Genomic DNA, 19207 nt, shown 5'->3' on the forward strand with positions numbered 1-19207 from the left:
TTGTTTTAAACATCAACATCATGATGGATAAAGTATATTTACCCACGAACTGAGAGACAGAATACAAAGGAGCATTAATTGGTAATGCTTCTAATGAATGACATGGTGGCTACGCAATTATCAGAATGGGTAGTTTTGAGACAAAAAGAAAGACTCGCATTTATGTAGTACCTTTCACAACCTCAGAAAGTCCTTCACTGCCAATTAAGTACAGTCAACACTACTGTAGGAAATGTAGCAGCCAATTTGGGCACAGCATGCTCCCAAAAAACAGCAAGACAATAATGAGCTGATAATATATTTTAGTGATGATGATTGAGGAATTAATATTAGCCAGCACACCGGGGATAACTCCAGTGGTTTTCTTCAAAACAGTATCATGGGTTATTTCACATCGAACCAAGATTGGGCCTCAGTTTAAGATCTAATGCAGCGAAACTGGCTGATACGGAGTTAGTTCAGAGTCAGCTAACTCCAGGTCAGTCCCTAGGACTGGGACAAAAGCTTGTCCCCACTACTTCTATTGGTGCCACTTCAGAGTATCAATGATATCCCATGAGTAACACATCAAAGAGCAAGGGAGTAGGGGTACTCAGACCTGTACATAATCCAAAGACAATGTCCGTCTGAAAAAGAGTCAGTGAAGCCTTCTTGAGATGTATACCTTTTAAGATAAGATGGGCAAAATATTTTTGACAGAAGTACATAATCTTTAAAAAGGTCAGTTATCTACACACCGTGATTGATGAACGAAGCAGGCCCTAGCCAGAGCTGAGCACATTTTTTCCGAGTCGAGTACATCACACTGAAGTCATTCTCCCCTGGGCGCAGCAGGGATTCCTCCTTCTCAGAAAGTTCTGCCAAGCAACCGACTAACAGCTCGATCTTATCGTTTTCCTGCCTGTGAAATAAGAAGCAAACTGTAGTGGATGGGAAAGCTGCTGAAAACATGACTACGCAAAATGCAGTGCTCATTGGGAATGTGTGGAACCTAGCCTTACAGGCCAGTAATTTCCCAAATCTCTGGGATCCACAAATTTTGCAGAGGAAACGTACCCTGTCCAAGGATGTAGCAAGGGCTCTCCAAATGGACTCTTCACCTCAGGCATTCTATAGATACAGTCGATACAGTGTGGAGCTGGAGGAACACAGCAGGTCAGGCAGCAGGAGTAGGAGAGTCGACATTTCGGGCCTAGACCCTTCAGCAATCCACTGTACTGCTCCAGCTCCATACTCTATCGAATGACTCTAGCATCTGCAGTTCTTGCCTTCTCCGAGTTCTACATATACATCTATTTAGATATTAATTAGAAATGTTCAACATAATCAGGCAGAGTCAACATGGCTTTGCGAACGAGAAATAATCTACTGGAGTTCCTTCAGGAGGTAGCGTACGGTCCAGATAAAGGGGAGCCAGTGGATGTGCTAAACTTGGATTTTCAGAAGGCAATTGATAAAGTGTCACATCATAGGCCATGGCAGAAAATTAAAGCTCATGGTGTAATGGGCAGCATATTAATATGGATAAAAGGTTGGCTGGCAAAGGACATAGAGAGTAGGCATAATTGGGTCTTTTTCAGGTTGGCAAGACGTAACAAGTGATGTAACACAGAGGGATCAGTCCTGGGACCTCAACTATATACAACTCATATAAATGACTTTGGTGAAGGGACTGAATGGATGGTTAGCTGATGACATAAGATAGATAGGAAACTCAGTTGGAAAGAGGGCATCAGGAGGCTACAATAGGAGATAGACAGGTGAAAGGAGTGGGCAAAGTTCCGGAGTGTAATGTAGGAAAATGTGAAAGTGTCCATTTTGTCAGGTACAATACAAATATCTTATAATCTAAATGGTGAGAGATTGCAGACCTTTGTATTGCAGAAGTCCAGGTGTCCTATTGGACAAATCACAAAAGGTTAGTACACTGGTACACCAAGTAATTAGGAAGGCTGACAGAATGTTATCATTTATCACGGGAAGAAACAAATCCTATACTAAAGTAGGGATATTATTTTTCAATTTTACAGGGCATTATGAGGCCACAACTGAAATCCTGGTCACCTTAATCAAGAAAGGATATTAATGCATTAGAAGCAGTTCAGGGAATATTTACTAGACTACTACCTGGGGCAAGTGGGTTGTCTTAAGAGGTAATGTTGGACAGGCTAGGCTTGTATATGCTGGAGTTCAGAAGACTAAAAGGCGACCCAATTGAAACATACAATATCTTAAGGGGTTTTATCAGGGTAGATTTGAGGAGCATATTTCTTCTTATGGAAGAATGTAGAACTAGGAGTCACCGTTTTAAAATTAAGTATCACCCATTTAAAACAGAGAGGAGGTGAATGTTTCAGGGTTGTGACGTTTTGGAACTCTCTTCCTTAAAAAAAGGTGAAAGCGGAGTCCCTGAAAATATTGAAGGCAGAGGTAGGCTGGTTCTTGTTAATCAATAGATCAAAGATTATCATCAGGGGTAAGAGGGAAAGCACATTGAAGTTACTATCGGATTAGCCATGATCTTACTGAACGGTCAAACAGGTATGAGGGTCTGAATGGTCTACCCCCATATGCTATGTAAGGGAGGGGAAAGTCCCTCACACATACACACCCACACACAGGGTTTAATTGTACCTGCTGGAAACCACATTGATGTGAGGGTGTCAATGGATGGGAGAAGAATGGATAGGAATTGACTTCCAAAACACGCCATCAAAACTCTCATTCTATGGAAACACATTATCCTAGTATTACTCTTCAGGAGACAAGGGAATATAATCATTCAATAATTCTAAATTTGCAAACAGGTTGATTTTACACCTTTAACAGGATAGTTGTGGGCTCCTAGATTCTGCAACTAGCTTAACCTTCCCTGTAACAAGCAATTAGATACAAAAACAAAGCCTAAGATTAATTTTTTCTTGCACCAAACATGTATCCTTGTTCCTCTTGGAAGCCTTACAGGGGAGATCCAGCTGATGTGGTATGTAAATCAGCAATCACAAAAATAGTGCCACTTACAGCCTCAAATTGACCCAAAGCATTTTATAGCCAATAAAGTACTTCTAAAGATTGCAACAGAGGAAACTCATTAGCCAACATGCACATCATTACCAGGTACATTTTATTTTCCACATTACAAGTTGTTTGAGGAATATTTATTCAGGACAATGGAGAGAATTTTCCATTGTTCCTCTTCAAAAAAATGGGGTCATTTACTTGCCTGTGAGGCCTCAGTTTAACCACTCATCTGAATAAAAGGTATCTCTGACAGTGCCACACTCCCTCAATATTTCATTGGGCATGTCAGCGTACATTTTGTACTCAAGTCTCTAAAGCACATTAACCAAACCTTTCCAGGGCAGTGTCATTGTCATAACCAATTACAAAAGGTGCCACTTAGAAAATCCTAAGTAGAGATTGTTTTCTACAAAGTTTAATAAGCTTAAAATAATGCTGTTTACTACTTGGCTGAGCAGCTGTGACCATCCCATTCGTTGTTCTTAATGCCTTAAAAGAGTGGAGTGATACTGCCTTAAGACAGTACTTTCTGATTGCCCTCAAGCAACTGTTGGAAACTTCAGCTTCTTACTAAATACAGGCAGTTTTTGTTTAAGCATAATTCAAATTTGGATAAATTAAGCATCAAAAAACATTCTCTGCTACATTCTAAACTAAATTAGGGATCCCAGATTTTTAACTTTTTAAAATCTTTTGCATCAATACATCTAGCATCTAACAAAGTTGTGGGCAATTAGTGTTACATGAACAAACTTGCTACGGGGGCAGGGGGGTGTAGTTTAAAGTGCTTGAAGGTTAAGGTATATTTGTACTGTGGGATACCATTCTGAGAAGACCAACAGTGTGAAGTTAGGAACAGTTTGTGCTTTGGTCCTACACTGACCAGAAATGCAACTCAGACAATCCTAACACCCAAGTTCTTTACAGACTTGAAAAGAAAGAACTTGTGTTCTTACGGCACCTTTCGAGTCTTCTATCCTTTTGAAGCTTAGCTATTGCTGTGGCTTTGGCAAGTGAGCACAGCAAGATCTCACAAAACAGCAAAGAGCTAAATGATTAGCACAACCGCTCTGGATAGGTTATTTGAAAGATAAATGTTGTTATCTATAAGACTGGAAGAACTACCCGCTCTTCTTAATGCTCCAGTTGATCTTCTACACTCACCTAAATATGCAGATGGGTCAATTTTTTTTTAATCTCATCCAAATGCACTGGATGCATTAATCAAGGCTTTGGGTTCAAGCCCAGGGACCAGAACCTGTGAACGAAGACAAGCTGCCACATTTATCCCATTTGCCAGGGGGATCTTCAAAGCAAGTTATAGAAACAAAGAGTGTTTTCTCTGACAACACCACCCTCTCTCCATTTATACATCACATTAAAGACAAAAATATACATACCACTTTCTTAAAGACACAATCTTCGCACCATTGGATTCTGAAGAGTATCGATTACAAGGTAGAATTTCAAAGCCACTTTCAGGTAGGAACATTCGAAGGTAGCGGAATACCTAAATCAAGGACAGTAACTCCATGAGATTAACAAATAGAACATCTATTCCAAAAATATACCATTAAACTAGATTTGATGTATGCATGTTTATGTAGATACTGGAAATAAAACTAAAGACAAAACTAAAATTCAAACTTATAATAGTGTAATTATTACCTATTAACTATAATGACGCAAAAGGCATTGTCTTGTGTGATACTCACATTAACAGTACGAGGTTCCAAAGTTAATGCCTGTTTTGAAGTGAAATAGGTAGTCTCAGACAAGGTTGCTACAACTAGTGATGCAGTCCAGTCCCCACAGCACCTAGCCATTGGGAAAGGCCTCATATGTACTTGGACTCCCTGTCCAAGATTACCTGGCTGTGTATTTTCACCATAAAAGAAGCAGACAGCTACGTCAAATGACCACCTCAACTGCCCGCTGTCTGGTTTTGTTCAGGTTGCCATAACCAGGCCTAGGGGCAGACACATACGGAAGTCCTCTGATCTGCCCAGTCCCCTCTCCAAACCACGTAGCAAATGGTCATTAGTACGGGGATGAAGTTCAAAACAAAACATGAGGAATAGCTCCACTAGATAGTGAATGAAATCTCTCACATCCTAGGTAAACATGGAACCCGGACTCCTTATGGCTGCAGAAATTATAAGCAGCCTTGTAGTCCGTGAACGAACTTAATCAATGTTTGCCTGGGACTGCTACATACATCAGCCTCCATGGAAATCCTTGACAGAAAAAAAGAGAAAGCCTCCCACCAGGGCACCGACATTTCCGAAAGGTAGGATGGAACACGATGACATGTCTGAACGGTTGGCGAGAGTGAGGAAGTGGAGGGGGTGCTGCAGCTATGCATACAAGAAATTCCTTGACAGATATCAGAATAGCACAAAGGGGATTGCCACAAGATGGCACTAATTGTGGGCTCGAGGTAGGTATTAGGCTCTGGGTTCCATGTGAAGTTATGTCCAAACAGGGGTTTGGAAGGGCAGAGTATGCACAAGTTCTCTTGACACTAGGGCGCAGTCCAACAGTTCTTCTTTACATGATGATCTATCTTCACAATCTCCCTGTTTACTTCCTCTTCTACCTGTTTATCCTTAACAACATAATGGACATAACATTAACACAAAGAATATGTATCCGGTCTACCCTAAGTGTTTAGCACAGTTTGATAGTGAGGCAGACAAAGCTGTTGAGGTTGTGGCAGGGGCTCCACAGTTGGCCTGAATGTTCCTACATGAGGGAGAAGCGAACAAAGAAAATTCAATCTGTTGGCCCTTCTTGCCTATCCTATCCTGTGGTACAAAACACAAATGTGAATATTGGGTGAAGGTGCAGTGGGAAGCAGCAATGATCCCAATAACAGTATTACCGAAGATGTTTTCTGGGTAAAAATTGGGCACTCAGGCAGGATGACAAACTCCCAACATCCTTACTGCAGGAAAGCCACAGGGAAAGAGAGATAATTTAGCAAAGCAAAGGTCCACCTGCTCACTCACCTGAGCTTTAAATATTTCCTCTTCGAGAGGAGTTTTGTGCAAGAAGTAATGCCAAGCCCAGTCTCCCAATGTCAAGGCCCGATACACTGTCTCCAAATCTCGTGACTTAAGAAACTTTTGTAGAATGTCCCTGAGATATTGGTGTCTCCTTACAACAGGTCGATTGCTGGAATGAAATGTCACCACAGAACCATTGAGAATTAGGCATGATCCATCAAATCCAAGTAAAACAAGAACAAAGTTTTCTCTATAACTCTCCATGACTTCGTAGTCAGCAGTTAAATACAGTCCCACCAAAAGTTGACAAACTAGCTAATCAGGATGCGACACAGTTTCACAAAATAAAACATTTCTAAAGTGCATAGTCACAATTATAATGTAGTGGCTGGTTGGTAGTGGTATAAGCTATTTTAGAGATAAGAGTTGAGGAGCTAATATTGACCAAGAAACCAGGAGAACCCCTATTAAAGGAGCCAACACATATTCTTAGAAATTGCTGAGACAGGACAAATATGATCAGGTGGTACTGAATATTCAAAAATATTAGTTAATGGGGAGTTATGTTACTCTTGACACAAGATGAGATACTGCTGTGTCTCGGTGGGTTTGTGCGGAGAGGTGAAGCGGTTGGGCAGTTGAGAGGCCCAGCAGATGAGGGCATCACAGTAAAACCACCATGACCATCGGACAGTTCTTTTAATAAAAACTGGGCTGACAGCTTCATGAACATTTGCTCCAAGCAGTATGTGCTTGTTCATGCACAATAACCAGAACTGACGCGATAATTTAATGATATCAATGTAACATAAAACCCAAGAAAAAATTCTGTAGGTTTACAATCCACTATTATCATTTACGTTAGAAAAGACTACATTATTTGAACATTTGAGGGAGAGGGGGAATGGCGGCGAATAAAGCCTTGCTCAGGGAATAGTGTGTTGCATACCTCCATACTGAGCCAAAAGAGACAGAAGAAAGGCTGAGAGAATGAGCTGTTTGAGCTGATAAGTTTGTTGGAGTGAAAACCAAGAAAATTTCATTTCGTCCAAATCTTAAACATTACACGTGTGGCTGTGTTGCTAATATTGCAGGTTCAATGGAATTTTATGTACATGCAGATGTCCATGCTGCCAGGCAGTGTTACCAGGAATAGCTTATTAATCATCAGGAGTGCTCACGGTGGAGATGGTGTGATCAGACAAGATGAATGCAATGAAGATGCAATGAAAAGCTGAGCAGAGATATCAAGAATACAGCGGTTAGGAAACCTCTTATGAAAAGGGCAGAAAGCAAAGCTGGACACAATGTAGGGGACATAGGATGGAGATAAGACCATTCAAGCCTTTGAACGTGATCCATCCAGTAGACCATGGCTGATGTATATTGTAACTCCAGCTCCTCCCCATTGGTTTTGAATTCTTCGCAGCTTTGTCTAATACAAATTGGAAAGGAAAATTCCAAATTTCCATTATCCTCCATGTGAACAAGTGCTTCAGCAGTGGCCTAACTCTGGTTTTAAGGTTAGACCTACTTGTCCCACATGCCCTGTCTCCCCTACCACGATGAAACAGTTTCTATGAAATCCTTTAATCATCTTAAAAAGCACAAGCAGTTTAAAAGGGGGTCTGCCTAACAAAGCTCAAAACGGATTGGCTATAGCCAAAAAACAAATTTCTGCATTCCACAACTTCAGGATATCCAAAATCACTTAACGGGAATGAAGCACACCCTGAAGTGTAGTCACTACTGTAATGTAGAAAATGCAGCTGAAAATGTGTCTACAACTAGCCTTCCCCACACGTGTTAACGACCAGATCATCTGTTTTTCCCAATGCTGATGAAGGGATAAATATTGGTCAGGACACCAGGAAGAACATGCATGTCCTTCTCTGAAATAATACCATGAGATACTTTATGTTCACCCGAGAAAGAAATAGGAAAAGAAACACAGAAATTTCTGGAGAAACTCAGCAAGTCTGGCAGCATCTGTGGAGAGAAAGCAGAGTTAACATTTCGAGTCCAGTGATCCTTCATCAGAACTGAAGGCAATGGGAGCTCAGGTTACAACTCATTTGAAAGACAGCCCACCCAATCGCGCAGTGTTCCCTCAGTACCACACTGGCAGCACTTACCTGAATTTCTTAAGCATGCAAGTGGAACTTCAACCCATAATATTTGCATTGGGTCATAATGGAGGCCACTGAGTCCATGCCACCACGCTGTAGACCAATTGCAATCCATCCAGACACCCCCATTGTACACTCATAACCCTACATGCTTATTTTCTGCAAGTGCCTATCAAATTCCCTTTTGAAATTATTGTTTGTATCTGCTTCCACCACTCTCATAGGCTGCAATTTGAAGATGATGATCCACTGTATAGGAAAGTTCTTCTTCATACTTCCACCCTTTTGCTCAAAACCTTCAATCTGTGCTATAACTCAAAGACAACAGCACTATTCAATTATGGCTGACATAAGAAAAAAAGCAAGCAACAGAATTACGATACCTGATGTTCATTTTGTGGGTTTGAAAACCCAGGTAAGGATCCAAAACCAGGCTTGTGGCAAGATCATCATATTCGCAAAGATCTCTAGCTGTCACACGTATGGATTCCATGGCCTGCAATCACCATACTGTTGCGCACTGCATTTGGAAAGAATACATCTGAATAAAGAACCACACAAAGTCAAGATGACACGCTCAAACCTTCATAGAATCATAGAATCCCTACAGTGGGATTTGGCCCATTGAGGCTGAAATGTTAAAGGGTTAATATCTGTTCTGCTGACAAAAAGGAAATTAGGTGCTTCGTGGGTGCCCCTGTCTCGCAGACAAAATGGGGTAATCTAATTATACTCTGCTCTCTGTAAACGTTGAATTAAGGCTAAAAGGATAAGGAACTACCTCATCTTACGAGACAACAAGGTGCAGGGCTGGATGAACACAGCAGGCCAAGCAGCATCATAGGAGCAGAGAGGCTGACGTTTCGGGCCTAGACCCACATTGTTTTACTGTTAGATGATTAAGTTACGTGATTATGGGGGAGAAAAAAAATTGTATCTTGTGTGCATGTCTGACTGTGCTGTAAAAACCTATATAAAGGGAGGACGGTTCCCTTAGATAACATCGCTTGACACGGCTCTGCAAGCCCTGCGAAGATTGTTAAGTGATCCTCCAAAGCTTGTACTTGCTTAAATAAACTGTGGCTATTCACAGAAATTGGCGTATTGCATTTGTCTCAAGTGCGTAGGAATCTCCTAAAAGGGAACTCAACATTTGGTGGCAGCGGTGGGATTCCAACATATACGGAACTTCTAGACGGATTGAATAAGTGATCGCCTGTGTGACGGTGACGTGAGACGGATGGGCCCACAAGGTAAGAGTTACCTTGATCTCTCTCACTAACCTATCACTCAGTCGACCCCTCGTCCCCTAGAACTCTGTAGTGACGGAATCTCCGAGATAACCTATGCACTTGTACGGTGACGAGTTCATCTCAGGGAGGTTAGAGTCCCCCTGGAATTCGGGGGTTAGAGTCCTCGTAACTGTAAGTGTTGGGAATTCGGGGGTTAGAGTCCTCCCAACTGTAAGTGTTGGGAATTCGGGGGTTAGAGTCCTCCCAACTGTAAGTGTTGGGAATTCGGAGGTTAGAGTCCTCCAATACCGGGGTTCGAGTCCCTGGAACGTAGTACCTAAGGTAAAAGATAACTACAGTGTCTGTCTCAACCACCCTGCCTTAGACCGGTTGTTAAGAGGGGAAATCCCCCACGCGAAGGTCAGGACCCTGAAGTGGGTGAGGAGACCAAGGACACTGGACTAGTATATAGAAATAAGTAAGAAGTAGAAGCATTAGAATGGGACAGATGTTGGATAAGTCGGGTGTCGGAACCCCTTTACATCGGTTATGTCGGGATGACCCCGAAAATGAAGAACGGTTCAGACGTCTGTTGGCATGCCTCAACAAGAAATTGGGAAATGAAATTTGGCCAACAGGGAGATCTTGGGATGTAGATAAATGCATAAAAGCGGAAGAGGCAATTTGGAAACATAATACGGGGGCAAAATGGAAAACTTTAATATCCACGTGGAGACAGACTGCTGAGGAAATAATGAATAAATCTAAACAGGCCAGCTGGGAGAATAATGCACGTCGGACAGGGATTAGAGTATGTGATTATGAGGGAAACCCTAAGTCGTGGGAGGTGTTGAAGCGGCATTGTGAGGATTATGATATGAGTAAAGCAGAACAGGAAAGATTGAGAAAGGAGAGGCAAAATAAGGAATCAGGATTGAAGTGTCAAGCCGGTTTATCATGTGGGAATAAAATGGAGGTACTTCCTGACATGTCCGGTCTGCCAATATTGTTCCAAAATAATGACACCGATGACCAGGAGGAGGATTGGCAAATTCCGCCTAGTGCCCCACCCGCCCAACCACATCAGCACTATATGTCCAAAATCTCCTCAAAGCCATCCTCCTCCCCAAGCAATTGGCCATAAACAAAGGTGCAGCCCATGTAGTGGACAATACAGATATCAGTAAAGGCAATGCCAGAGCTGATCGAGCTGCCAAAGACGCTGCAACAGCATGCAATTCTACTGTGTCCTCTATGAACCGGCAGGCATTAAATCGCTCACCTGCTTCGAACACAACAGGCATACCAGACATTGTCACTGTGCAGCGTTTACAGGGGGACGCCTCTGACTCAGAAAAAGAAATATGGAAGACGCATGGGTGTTCGCACTCTGCGTCAAGAGGTCTCTGGATCACTCCAGTTGGCCAAGTGTGTATACCTGATGCTTTGTTACCAATGCTGATTGACTGTCTTCATACTGATACCCACCTTGGCAAGGAAGGAATGAGTAATATCATGTTACGTAACTGGTGGCACCCCCGATTGACTGAGGCAGCCCAGAAGCGCGTCAGGTCATGTCTGACATGTCAGCAAATTAATGCCGTCCAAGGAATGCGGTGCGTAACAGGGAAAACACCCTTGCCAGGCGGCCCATTTGTGTGTATTCAGCTTGATTTCATTGAACTGCCATGTATACATTGCTATAAGTATTGTCTTGTTATTGTTGATGTATTTAGCAGATGGATTGAAGCCTTTCCAACCACTAATAATAAAGCCTCAACGGTGGTAAAATTACTACTGACAGAGATCATATCGAGGTTTGGAGTGCCTCGACAGATTAGTTCAGACAATGGCCCCCACTTTGTAGGGAAAATCAACGAAGAACTATGTGAGGTGTTACATATCCAACAACAATTCCACTGTGCCTACCACCCCCAGGGCGGCAGGGATAGTGGAAAGAGCTAACGGAACTCTCAAAACTAAATTGACTAAGCTAACATCCGAAACCGGCCTTAACTGGCTAAAGGTTTTGCCTTTAGCTCTGGACCACATGAGAATAACACCCCACTTCACTACTGGACTCTCGGCCGCAGAAATAATTTATGGCCGACCCAGTAGGACACCTTGGGATGCCGACGCAGACCCACCTACCCACGTAGACTTAAATATTATGGGAGAGGAAATGCAAAGATATTTTCAGCAGTTAACATCGTCTCTAAAGTTTCTTCATTCACAGGTAAAGCACGCCTTCGGACCACCATCACAGGCGATGGATCAGAGCTCAGACGACCAGAATGAACCCCCCAGACTACAAAAGGGAGACCTCGTGCTAATCAAAGACTGGGATCGCCCCAAGCTCGGACCCAGGTGGAAAGGACCATTCCAGATACTTCTCCAGACTCTGATTGCGCTTAAAGTCAAAGGGCAGAATCGCTGGATCCACCTAAGTGACTGCAAACGATGGGTTCCCTCACCATCTTGAAAATAATCATTGCACTAAGTATTGTTCAGACTGTGAGTGGGTTGGAGGACAATTTGTTTTATAAGACACATATCCTACTGCATGGTAATCAAACAGTATGTTATCCGCTAGCACAATCTGTAGAAGCTTTGTTTGTAGCAACCCCAGGATGGAACCCTCACCAACTCTATGAAGTAGATTATTCTGGTGAGCCTTGCCAAGGGAAGAGAGGAACCTGGAGCAGGGGTGTGCAGGGTAAATGTGTAGAATTGATAAGTAACGGCCCCTCCAATCGTACAGGTACTAAATCGAAGTCTGGAAGGAAGGGGCCAACTGTACGGATCCTAACAGCTATCCGCTTTGTTTTAATGGTACTGGAAGTTGTCATGTATATGCCTTACTAAACGTCACCAACCATCCCCATGATGCTTCCTGGCCCCATCAGTGTGTAAAACAGACTTGTACAACTAAAGGAGGGCTATTGAACTGCCCCTGTTTGGAATCAAAACCGGTAAACATGACTTCAGGCATACATTGGACTTGTGGGAGTTGTAATGGCACCCACGTAGAAACGGAGTATGGGATGTTTCCGTTTCACTCCTCAGACTTCCAACCATTTAAGGGTCAATCCTCCTGGAATAGTTACAAGATTGTCCGTAAGTCCGTTACCTGCTACCGTGCTAAGAAGGGATTTGTTTTTCTTCTCAATGGGACCTTTTCTACTGCTACTCCAACTCTGCCGGTGCTATTTGCTGTTGGGATCATTGGGCCTCTCACGGTCCCTAGTCCCCAACGAGCATACACTCGACAACGAATTGTCACATGCTTCATAAGCAAGGAGTTTTGCGCCAACTGGCAGGATCCAGTAACCCTGGGCTCTTCCTTGGGACATGGCTTCCTGAGAACCGTCACTTTGGGAGGCTCCTTCGGGGTGGTGTCCGCTATAAACCGAAACTACCTTATATGTGGACTCACCGCCCTGGGGAATAGCACAATGTTGGCATTGGAAGCAGTAAATCAAGAATTAGCTGAACTTCGGCTCTGTGCTCAGCAAACCTGGTATGCAGTGGACTATCAGCTGGCTCAACAAGGGGGAGTCTGTACAATAGTAGGAGACAAATGCATCACCCATGTTACGGATGAATCATACAACATAACCCACACCATCCAGTCTATTAAGAAACAATTGGAAGATGTCAGACAAGGTCCTAAGAAAGGAGATGACTGGCTAGAGTGGCTACTGGGAGGATTCTGGGGATCCTATCTACTGCATGGGCTAGTAATTTTTGTTGTTAGCTAACCTTTGTTTTACTGTTAGATGATTAAGTTACGTGATTACGGGGGAGAAAAAAAATTGTATCTTGTATGCATGTCTGACGGTGCTGTAAAAACCTATATATAGGGAGGACGGTTCCCTTACGGACAGCATCGCTTGACACGGCTCCGCAAGCCCTGCGAAGATTGTTAAGTGATCCTCCAAAGCTTGTACTTGCTTATATAAACTGTGGCTATTCACAGAAGTTGGCGTATTGCATTTGTCTCAAGAGCGTAGGAATCTCCTAAAAGGGAACTCAACAAGGCCACACCGACCTTCGGAAGAGCATCCCACGTAGACCCACCCCACTCACACTATCCCTGTAACCCAGCATTTCCCATGGCTGATCCACCTGGATACTAAGGGCAATTTAGTATGGCCGACCAGCCTAACATCTTTGGACCATGGGAGGAAACCGGAGCAGCCAGAGAAAAGCCACGCAGACATGGGGAGAACATGAAAACTCCACATGCACAGCTGCCCAAGGGTGGAACTGAATCTGGGTTCCTAGCACTGTGAGGCAGCAGTGTTAACCACTGTGCGACCATGCCGCCCTTATAATTAGGGTTGGAATTCAAACCAGATCTCATAAGCTCTCCTCTCTTTCACCAGGTCCAGAAACTCAAAAACAGAAAGCATCAAAGCCCTATTGTGCTCTTAAAATAAACTAACTCTTTGTCACATAATACAAGCAAACAGTCAACAGTGGATTCTCTGTTAAGGAGACAGCACTTCTGAGCCACAGTCCCAGGTTCGCTTTCCATTGTTTCAGAAGTTAATAGTTCTCAGTGAAGAAAATCAGAAGAAGGTCTTAAGTTTACCTAGGATAAGGGGTTGTGGGTTAGTCAGTGACCCTGCACTTGATTTCTATGAATAGATAAGTGGATCAATAATTGGTTTAATGAAAAATCATGACAGCAGATGCCAAATTGCGATACTGATACAAATAAAGCAAGTCATCGTAATTCATAACAGTTATAGACAATTAACAAACTAAAACTAAAGGACATATTAATAAAAAGATTTCACAATAATGAACATCTAGGAATACAAGTAGTACCTTGCAAAATGCAAGTCACCTTAATTTACAGAATAAAATTGAAAGGTCTACTGCACACTGCATTTGAAATTAAAGGCCAATTATATGGTGTTAGGTTGAATTGACTAAATTCTCATTCATTTTCATAATATTTATGAGTTTTATAATATAGGAAATTGGGCTGCTTTGTAGCCTGGTCATTTTATAACTGAGCCTTTCCTCCACTTGCCCTATCTTATATGTTTATTAAATAGAGATAACAAGGTGTAGAGCTGGATGAACACAGCAGGCCAAGCAGCATCAGAGGAGCAGGAAGGCTGACGTTTCGGGCCTAGACCCTTCTTCAGAAAAGGGTCTGGGTGGCTTCTGTGTGTAAAAAGAAAAATAAAAGTTGCATTGGGAAGAAATAAAGTGAACACTAGTAAAAATTTGTCAGCTATAACCTAGCAAGTTGCGAGAAAATGATATGGTTGGGGGGGGGGAAACCATCCTGACATCTTGAGTACCTATTCTTTGCTTAGAAAAGTTTTAAAAAGTGAAATATAAACTCCCAGCAGTAAAGTATATTAACAACTCCTTACCAGTGATAGTCCTCATCAAGCAGCTGCTTTCTTCAGACAAAAGATGGACCAGGCTCAATCAAGGGAATGGTTCTCTAAAACTGCAGCACGATATAGCCATCACTAGCCATAGAGATCAACACACACACTATGCCAACTGTTCATTTGTCCTCTGGTCTCAGTGAACTGCTCGCAATGATCGTGGGTTGTATTCCTTTTCTGTCTATTTAGCTAAAGCATCATACTACTTACAAATAGCTGGCTACTTATCTTAGATGTCTGTAGTTCCTGAACCCAAAAACCTAACTGATAGCTTGGGCTACAGGCCAACGTAACTGAAGCAAAGACCACCAGGGAATTGGTGCAGAAGAGAGGGAAGTGAAGGCCATGGGGTTTACTGCAAGGAAGGGCACAGGCACTAAAGTTCAGGACCAGGTAAAATCTTTGATAGTTCAGGGAATGGAAGATTCAACCAAACAGTTGATGAGGCTGGAGTCGAGAAAGGTGACAGATGAGCTGAGTTAACTATTATTTAATGCAGTGAAACAGTAAAGCCATTCAACACAACTGACTTACGCTGGTGCTTGTAGTCCACAAGAGCCTCCTCCCACACTACTTCATCTTCCGATCCTTTCTCCGCCATGTAATTAGTTAGCTTTCCTTTAGTTATATAACATTTAATTAGCGTCTATAGTTATGAGCCTGATTCACTCCCTGTTCCTGTAGCAGTTCTAAATTCTGATGGAGAAGGAGGATTTCAGCAGCAAGGTAAATACAGACGTGAGTGTAACAGAATCGGGCTTTTGCTTCCCTATCAACTGAATAACTCACTAATGCTCACTGTTTTCTTCCCTCAGCCTCTACACCAAGGAATTTCTCATCATTGGCAATTGCCGTCGTCATCTCAACAATCACTGTCTCCAGTGTTCACCCCCTCTATTATTCCTTAATGTTTCTCTCCATATAAACTCACATATAGTTGTTGGAAAGTGAAGAACTTGAGTATTGCAGAAAAAAGGGTGACATGCTATTGAACCAATTCATCCTGCACTCAGCAGGACAGACAAAAATGCCAAATTTCAAAGGGAGCAGCAATTTGTGATACATGAGAAAAGGATGCTGACTCGTTGGTAATTCAACTTTGTTTGGTCAGAGAGATCAGTGTGGACTTGCCAATGATGTCTCCTCTAAAAATTTAGCATTCTAGCATTTTTCCTGATGAGTGCAAGACAAAGCTTTAACAGGGTTACAGCAACACTCAAACTCATACATATTCATGGTCAGTCCCTTGACCTTGCCATTTCTCATGGGTTCTCCACCCACTGTGGCCCTTCATTCACCAAGACATTTCAATAGCTACCAAAGTCTCATCACCTATGATCCCCTTGTTCACATTAAATCAGTAATGGCCTCCCTGGGTTTTTAATCCTTGTTATGATGCTCAACTCCACTCTTCGAAGCTCAATGAAAGTAGACTTGAATATTTACAGCAGACAACAGTTCAGCCATACATCACTGGTTGGAATTGCTCACGAGTTCTTAAGAAATAGGGCCAGAATTAGGCCATTTGGCCCATTGAGTCTGCTCTGCCATTCAATCATGGCTGATATGCTCCTCACTTCCATTTTCCTGCCTTCTCCCCATAACCCTTCAACCCATTACCAATTAAAAATTTGTCTAACTCCTCCTTAAAATTTACTCACTGTCCCAGCATCCACCACACTTGGGGGTAGTGAATTCCACAGATTCAGTTTCCCCTCAATTCGGTTTTAGATTTGCTACTCCATATCCTAAGACTATGCTCTTGCAGATTAAACCAATAACAACCTCCCTGGGTCTTTACTCTTGTTATGACTGGCTGGACTTGTTCTTCTTTGCCAAGACTCTTTATTGTCTCAGGACTACCCAGGAATGGAAAGATAAACCTTCTCTACTCAACTATAAACTGTCTTTGCAAACCACTTTCCATAGCTCCACCTCCTAAAAAAAAAGGAAAACAATCCACCTGCCAGGTTGAGTGCTAATCAGTCCTGTTGATAGGCATGGTATCCACTACTTTAAACAATCACTGCCTCTGCTCCCAGTGTGGAATTACTGCAGAGGGTCTTGTGGCGCAGTAGTATTGGCACTATCTCTGTGCCAGAGGTCTAGGTTCAAGAGGTGTGTCATGACATGTCTGAACAGATTGATTAAAGGTAATTACAATGACTCCAGTACGTACTATCTACAAGATGCATTGCAGCAATTTTGCCAAGCCTTTTTTGACAGCACTTCAGAATGAGGGCAGCAAGCACATGGAGACATGATCTGCTAACACCCTTCCTAAGTCACACACCATTCTGACATGCATCTGCATTGCTGCTGAGTCAAAATTGCTGCTAATCAAGGATGGGCGACAAATACTGGCCTTACTAGCCTTACTCTCACATCCGAAAAATTAAAGAAATTGCTAAAGAAAACACCTCTCTTTCTTCGAGATCCAACAATTCTAATCCACTCCTGGTCTACCTTCCTCTACCTCTATAAACCTCTGCTGTCTTTGCCCTAATATAGAAAAATCAAACATTTACAGCATAGGAGACCATTTGGCCCATAACTTTTCTGCTGGCACAGAAAGTATCTAGCTTTATCTCACTCTCTACCCTTTGGTTTTGTCACCTGATAGGTCACAAAACTTCTGGTGCTTCCCTAAACACTTTTCAAATGTTGGAATATCTGCCTCTAGCAGCCTTTCAGGCAGTAAGTACCAAACCTCACGATTGTTTGGATTATAAAAAAATTAATACCATTCTTGTCTACCAATTATCATTATCAACTACGGTTCACGTTGGCCAACAGCTAGATTTTAAAATTCTCATCCTCGTTTTTAAATCTTTCTTTGACCTATCTCCATAACCTCTCATAATATTCCAAAACATTGGCAGTTCTCCAATTCTGGCCTCTTTTGTACCTCAATTTTAATTACCCTGTCATTGTTCGCCAAGTCATCCCAGCTGGCTCAACCCTAAACTTTGGAATTCAATCCCTAAACCCCTCTGCCCTATCTCCTCTTTTAAAGAGAGCTCTCTAGATAAGCCTTAGCTCAGCTGTGGTATTCATAACAAAGAACAGTTACAGCACGGAAGACCATTCAGTCTGTGATGTCTGTGCCCATTCCCTAGAATAGTCCCAATTTCCCATAGCCCAATCTTTGCCCACAGCCACACAAACCTTTTTCTCTTCTGATAATTATCCAATTCTCCTTTGATAGCCTGAACTAAATCTGCCTCCACTACACACTCAAGCCGTGCATTCAAAACCTTAACCAATGATAGAAGTTGTTCATCATGTCTCCATTGCTTCTTTGCTTTATCACCTTAAGCCCTCTGGCTTTTGATCCGTCTGCTAAACAGGAACAGTTTCTCTCCATCACAGACCACTTATAGGATTTTGACATAGGTGACACAGGGTCAAATTGTGCTCAATAAATGCCCCCACCAAGTGTCCAAGGATGGTTTTACAAAGTTAAACATTCAACATAAATACAAGTTGCCGTGTGTCTTGTTTCACAGATGGAAAATGACCATTCACCTGGGGGGGGACAGGTACCAGGGCAAAGAATGCCCAGTACTCCTGATATTGTGCTCAATATCCTCTGGGAAGAAAATTACTACAAAAGAGAAAATCATATTAGCAAAGTGAGTTACTGCATTAACTCAGGAAAGACAATCAGTGTAAACAGGGCTAAAACTGCTGGACATTTACAATGAATTTATAAACAAAGAGCAATAGCTTCGATTTCCGTTTACAAGAGCTGGAATTACTTTTTAAATGTCCAAAACATCACCAACCCCTAATTTACACTTTGCAAAATTTTTACCATTTGCTTTTCTTAAAAAATTTCTGATGTCACAAGCTTACCTTTAAACCAACTGAGACAATCCCGAGGTACCTCCGCACGCCACCCAAACCTGATAGCGAACTGGACCCGCCTCTTACACCAGTTGATTGGTCGAGCGCCTATCATTACCTCATCGCCCTGCCTTCTGACTGAACAGCGGAATGTCAATCAATGCCCGCATCCGGCAGCCAGCAAGTTCGGGTGTACCAGAAGTGTAGGCCACCCGGAGCCTACTTTGCGTTGCTAGGCGACTTTTTTTTCCCCCAACCCATTCATCAAATATAAAAAGCATTTTTTAAAAAAGAAAATAAGTAGAAATAGTGAAAATAAATTTAACTTCTGCTGCAAATACCAGTCTTTAACCTGACGAATTCTGTGCTATATTTAAAATTAATTATCTACCTTACGCCCTGGTTACCCAAGGTTTACCTTTCACTATTAACCTGTATGTGAAAACAGTTTCAGCAACGAGATGGAGTCAGGATAAGAACTACAGATTTTTTGTTTTTTTTTCTGTCGATTACAGTGATCATCGTTGAAAGTCCTTGCATTGATGTTCTTA

General features: G+C 42.4%; 1 protein-coding gene across 1 annotated transcript; it reads right to left on the reverse strand.

Annotated features, from left to right (window-relative positions):
* Positions 1–726: 726 nt before the first annotated feature.
* On the reverse strand, positions 727–18777 carry LOC109932362 (histone-lysine N-methyltransferase KMT5C-like). The gene is made up of 5 exons (XM_048617593.1): positions 18666–18777; positions 8542–8678; positions 6033–6198; positions 4422–4531; positions 727–901 (listed from the first exon to the last, which is right to left on the reverse strand). The coding sequence occupies exons 2-5, from the start codon at positions 8649–8651 to the stop codon at positions 730–732; spliced, it is 558 nt and encodes a 185-aa protein (XP_048473550.1). The 5' UTR covers positions 8652–8678; positions 18666–18777; the 3' UTR covers positions 727–729.
* Between the last annotated feature and the right edge of the window lie 430 nt (positions 18778–19207).

Source organism: Rhincodon typus, chromosome 37, assembly GCF_021869965.1.
Source record: "Rhincodon typus isolate 14 chromosome 37, sRhiTyp1.1, whole genome shotgun sequence".
Classification (NCBI taxonomy): domain Eukaryota; kingdom Metazoa; phylum Chordata; class Chondrichthyes; order Orectolobiformes; family Rhincodontidae; genus Rhincodon; species Rhincodon typus.

Excerpts from the sequence above, each read along its gene's own strand:
- LOC109932362 (XM_048617593.1), bottom strand. The coding sequence starts at position 8,651 with ATGGAATCCATACGTGTGACAGCTAGAGATCTTTGCGAATATGATGAT. Across the intron at positions 6,199-8,541 it reads ACCCACAAAATGAACATCAG|CAATCGACCTGTTGTAAGGA; the intron begins GTATCGTAATTC and ends ATTTCATTCCAG. Across the intron at positions 4,532-6,032 it reads AGGAAATATTTAAAGCTCAG|GTATTCCGCTACCTTCGAAT; the intron begins GTGAGTGAGCAG and ends TCCTTGATTTAG.